Source organism: Diachasma alloeum, unplaced genomic scaffold (assembly GCF_001412515.2).
Source record: "Diachasma alloeum isolate Michigan unplaced genomic scaffold, Dall2.0 Dall_scaffold_01313, whole genome shotgun sequence".
Taxonomy (NCBI): domain Eukaryota; kingdom Metazoa; phylum Arthropoda; class Insecta; order Hymenoptera; family Braconidae; genus Diachasma; species Diachasma alloeum.
This window is the reverse complement of record NW_021681417.1, coordinates 26,429-32,524: the sequence shown is the minus strand read 5'-3', so window position 1 is coordinate 32,524 and position 6,096 is coordinate 26,429. Positions and strand designations below refer to the sequence as shown.

Below are 6,096 nucleotides of genomic sequence, written 5' to 3'. Positions count from 1 at the left end.
GACTTGATCTACTCAGATCAAGATCTCAGATCTACTCAGACTTGTCTACTTTTCCTCCCTTGGTGAGAAATATAATATTCCCATAGATTCCTAGCAGATTCTCAATCGAAGTCCAATAGAATTTCTTAGGGAAAGCGTTAGGATTCTCTACTAAATTTCCTCTGTCAAATGTCAATGTTTGAAATAATATTCTCCATGAAATTGAGTGGAAAATTTTATATGAACTCAATACGATATCATATTAACTCAATGTATTTTCCATTCAGCTTTATACTTATTCTTTTACGATTGTTCAAGTTATAGATGTTTCGTTTTAATGCTGTCCAGAATTCGTCGAATTAATCAAGGATATTATAGCAAATTGGGCTTCAGCCCTGTCGGCTGGTGATACCTTCAGCATTTCATCCCTCAGGTGAGCGAGGAATGCATCGACATTGTCAGTTTTTACTGATGATCCTGTGGGTTTGGGGGAAGATGCTCCAGCTGGGCACACTTCCCATTTGGCTCCTATGTTCGCATGAACAATATTCAATAAAGATAAAAAAACATTCATTCAGATTATGAAAGTAGTGATCATAATTCCTAGATAACAAAAAATAAAAAATATATCGAAATTACTTTTGATTTTCCTGCTGTCCCCAAAGCAAATCTTCCGTTTCTGCCCAGCAGTTGATGGAAATTCTCTCTCAGCCTCCACAGTCCTGAAATAATGATTAATTTCTATGAAAATTACATCCGCGTACATTACACTATTAGAAAATTACCATTGAAATTCCAAGTAATTCATATGAAATTTTCGCACGTGATAATTCATATGAAATTTTCATACATGTTGTTATTGATGAATCAATTAATTTAGCGAACATTCCCTGAAATTCCAATTTCCAGTTTGATATTCAGACGACTATTGTTCCAACATCTTAATCTATACAAGATTTAATTAAATGTAATTTTCCATTTTTATAATGAATTCAATAATTCAAGCTGTTTTTGAAATATTAATGTTGGCTCACCATAAAAAAACTTTATTTTGTTGAATTGCCAAGATGAATCGGAAAGTCTAGGGATGGATTAATTTCAGTTCAAATTTAACTTCACAGCATTAAGAATCGAAATAAAGCTGGGACTTAAATTTCAAATAAATTCTAACAGTGTACATATTTTATGAACTTATTCTTACACTGCTTTTTCCTCAAAGTCATCCAGAAACTTCATTGAATCATAATAACAAAACTGAGAACTCTTGGCCTCTACCCCAGATCCTGTGCCAATTGGAGTATTCATGTGCCCTCTGTTCCGTAGATAAATTGTCCTCAGATAGATCCAGCGAGCGTGGACCTCATCGACAGAGAAAGAACCTAGAAAAATGAAAAGATAACATTTTAATTCACATGCTTGGGGAAAGAGAATAGAAAGACAATTTTTTTTAATTAAATGGTACTTAAATGATAGAAGAGACTAATAGAGAAATAGAAGAATAGAGAAGAGAGTTACATACAAGTTTGATAACCATGGAATCCGCAGAGCAATAAATTCGGATTCCCTAAGTTTGAAGCATAGGAGACGATGGTGAATATCATTGATGATACTCGACAGTTTATTAGCAATTATATTACGAGAAAAATTAATAATTTCATTCTCACCTGGGCTCGATTCTGTGATCTGTCTCCAAATCTCTTCACGCTTTGAGACTGATCTCTCAGCAATTAACAGGATGGGTTTATATAAGCAGGGCCTCTTTTCTACCTCTGAGATAAGGCTTTTGTCGAAGATTGAAGGTCTCATACCTATGTATGATGGGGTAAATGGCCTAGTAGTATCATCTGGATTCACGCTGACTGGAACGATCGAAATATAAATCATTTTATAGTACAACACTATGAAATTTGAAAATATAAGGATAAACAATAAGTGCGACCGATTACATGCGACCGTTAGTTAGCACGTTGTTTTCGCTCCTTTGCTTTTCATTCCTAATAATTCGATTGGTATTGTGCCTCCAAATGGATGTTATACGACTTTTTCAGTTTTCCTCATGTGAAAATTAATGATGGATATACCGATGGACCAGTTTTTGGAAACGGAGATTTTTTGATAATTTTTTTTCTCCAGGGACTATTGGAAAGATTGACGTAAACTTTCACACGGGAGAGTGACTCGGTAATAATAACTAGTAGTCAAAATTTAATACTCATTATCTCAATCTTTTTGAAACGAGAAAAATTGGAATCAGTTCAGTACTTTTTAAGATATTGAATGGGATAGTTTTATACACAAACTTATATATCTGAAAAAGTACTCATCTAATGTCCCCCACCAACTTGTAATATCGTGAGAGCTAGAATCGTAATAAAATTGAATTTCCTATCTTGCTTTTTTTCTCGAGATTAATTTTATCTCTGATTTTCTTTTTCATTGAGCTGAAATTTTGTACAGAAGTGCATCTCAACAATACCAGTTATGGGCTAGAATTCAGATTTCTAGCGATCACTCTGCTGGTATTATTGCAAGGATTTAAAAAAACATTCAAGGAAATCCGCACACATTCAAAGTAGGACATTCTAAGTCATTTCCATGCCAAATTAGAGAATCATTGCATCCACTGTTTACAAAGTTTTCGTTCGGAAGTAAAAAATAAATAGGGGATAAAAACAATACATACCGATTCTCGATATACCGGTGGCATCAATACGAATCTCATTCACGTCGAGATTCAGATCCGTGAAACATAAGTGCGTTGGGTATTCATCCATTTCAAGTAAGGTCTTTCCACAATATTCACATTATGATGGCTAGGAAAAAAGAGTATAAATTAATGCTATCAACCACATAATTTCAATAGTAACCGTAAAAAAATAATCGTAAGATACTCACCAACCAACCGGTCATATCAATGTGAAAATCATCTATATTAATCACGACACAATTAACTCAATCCTTGAATACTTGCCAAGTGCTCCGTAGCACTATCGATACGCGACTAAGGAGACAACTCTCTGAATTTCAGTGTTGTTTACAAATTCGGGGAGATGGTCACGCGTATTGACATTCGGGTGTGTTTCCAACAAAGTGTTGTCTATCGATATTTTGATATGAAGGTGTTTTCTGTTTTAAATATTGGACTCGTAAATTATGAGCGATGAGAATCCCAAAAAAATAGATAAACTCGAAAGTTCATTCGATCAAAGGATGGAAACTCGTTTCTATCATAAAACGATGCATGAATAATCGAATTAATTGTTGATTTCATCACTAATTGAAGAAAAAACTTCTATAATGGTCAATATGTTGTAAGAATCGAATTATAATCATAATCTAGTAATGAAAATATTTCTGCTTTCATTATCCATTAGATAAGTATTTTTAAAAAATGAATTTTCCATTATTGATTATTATCATAATGAAAATTTTTTTTCACATGATTTTTCATTGAAAGCTGACTTGAAATATTCGCGAACAATATTACTCATTAATCGAGTAACGATGATATTTCCGCTTTCATTATTGATTAGATCAGTATTGGAAAAAAAAATTACGTTATTAATTATTATCATATTGAAAAAATTTACGTTTTTTCATTGATAATTTAATCGAAATTTAGCGATCAATATTATTCATTAATCGAGTAATGAAAATAGTTCCGCTTCCATTATCGATTACATAAGTATTGAAAAAAATTAATTTTCCATTTTTCATTATTATCATAATGGAAAAATTTTCGACATAGTTTTTCATTGATATTTTAATTAAAATATTATCAATCGATATTACCCATTAATTGATTAATTAAAATATTCTAGATTCCATTATTAATTACTTAAGTAGTCAAAAATTTCTAGTATAATTATTGGTTAATAAAAAAATGGAAAATTGTCAAATATAATTACTCATTGATACGGTATTGAAAAAATTGGAATTCCTCATTATTCATTGATAATATAATGGAAAATATTAAGCCGTTATTACTGATTAATTAAATAATATATAATCTTGATGCAAATATTATTGAAAATAATATTATTGCCGATCTCTGATTCAGATTCATGGCGAGTAGTCTTGAAAAGCTTGCTTCATATCTGACTGATGCTGATAAAAAAATTATAAAAGCCAATTACGTTCATGAAGATGATGATGATGATGGGGAGAAATTCAACTTATTGACAAGGAAAGGTGTATTTCCATACAAGTACATGGACAATTGGATGAAACTTGACAGTCCTCGTTTACCTGCAAGAGAGGATTTTTATTCAACACTGAATAAGCAGGGAGTTTCAGAGGAAGATTATGCACATGCATGTCTAGTGTGGGAGACATTCAATATCTCAACTCTAGGGGAATACTCTGATTTGTATCTGAAGACTGACGTGTTACTCTTAGCAGACATTTTCGAGAATTTCCGGAGGAGTTGTTTTTCAGTTTATAAACTGGATCCCCTGCATTATTATACTGCATCTCGACTTGCTTTTGATGCCATGTTGAAGCATACTAGTGTTGACATAGAACTTTTCACTGATGTGGAAAAACTGCTATTTATTGAAAATGGTATCCGAGGTGGTATTGCACAGTGTACTAATCGTTATGCAAAAGCCAACAATAGCTGCATGGATGATTTTGAAGAGCATCAAGATGAGTCTTGATGTACTATGACGTTCATAATCTTTATGGTGCAGCGCTGAGTCAATACATACCGTATGGATCATTTGAATGGGCTGATCCAGAGGGCTTCGATGTAATGACTGTTCCTGATGATCATCCTGTTGGATACATCCTGGAAGTGGATTTGGACTACCCTATCGAGCTACATGATCTTCATAAACACCTTCCTCTGGCTCCTGAGCATTTTATACCACAAGGTCGCAAAAGTTCGAAGCTGATAACAACACTCCATTCGAAAAAAGCTTATGTAATACATTATAGAAATCTACAACAGTGTTTGAACTTGGGTATGAAAGTAATCACAATTCATCATCTCTTGAAGTTCAACCAAGCAGCCTGGTTGAAACCATACATTGATCTCAACACAGAAAAGAGAAAACAATCATCTAATGAGTTTGAGAAAAATTTCTTCAAACTCATGAACAATGCAGTGCTTGGAAAGACGATGGAGAACGTGAGAAAACATCGCGATGTCAAACTGATCTCTGGATGGCGCGGGAGATGGGGTGCGAAGGCTTGCATCGCTCAACCGAACTTCCATAGCAGTCTTATATTTGATGATGAGTATGATTTGGTTATTGTTCAATTGAATCGCACGAAGATTATGTTCAATAAACCAATCTTCATTGGTTTTGCTATTTTGGATTTCTCAAAAAATTTTATTTACGATTTCTATTACAATTATGTGAACCGTGTGTTTGGTGAGCGTGCGAAATTGATATATACAGACACTGATAGCCTGTTGTATCACTTCACTGTGCCTAATATTCATGAATGTATGAAGGAAGATATTGCCAAGTTCGATACTTCTGATTATCCAGAAGACAATGTATATTGAATGCCTAGAGTGAATAAAAAAATTTGGGTCTCATGAAAGATGAGTGTAATGGTAAAATTATGACTGAGTTTGTAGGTTTCCGAGCAAAACTTTACACTTTCAAGATTTTGGGTGGAGCTAGGGAGAAAAAGAAGGCTAAAGGGCTGAAAGGATCAACGATAAGATCAATTACGTTTGATGATTACAAAAAGTGTCTTTTTTCAAACAGAAATGTTGTAAATTCTCAGTATTTAATTCAAAGTAAAAAATATGAAGTTTACACTGTTAAACAGAGAAAATTAGCTCTGAATTGTGGGGATGATAAGAGAGTTATTCTGCTTGATACGATAGATACTCTCCCATATGGATATTATGAGAATAAATAAAACATATTTTTGAAAAGACTGTAACGTGACATTTTTTATGGGGGTTAAAAATGCCTATTACCTTCGCCCTTCTTCCCCTGAATCTAATTAAACTCAAAAATGTAAAAATCTATGGGCGCCAGGTGATCTTTAACTGGAATCACCAAACCGGAGGAGTCTACAAAAATAAATTCTAACTAATTCAAAAACCTTAAAAAAACATACTCAAAAAGGGAGAAAACTAGATTTCTGGGGGAA

The 6,096-nt window shown here is 33.3% G+C and overlaps 1 protein-coding gene across 1 annotated transcript; it reads right to left on the bottom strand.

Moving 5' to 3' along the window:
• Positions 1-313: 313 nt before the first annotated feature.
• On the bottom strand, positions 314-2,753 carry LOC107046342. Its single transcript, XM_015268946.1, has 5 exons — positions 2,663-2,753; positions 1,644-1,838; positions 1,181-1,358; positions 619-701; positions 314-507 (listed from the first exon to the last, which is right to left on the bottom strand). Exons 1-5 carry the CDS (start codon positions 2,751-2,753, stop codon positions 314-316), a joined length of 741 nt encoding a protein of 246 aa, XP_015124432.1.
• Between the last annotated feature and the right edge of the window lie 3,343 nt (positions 2,754-6,096).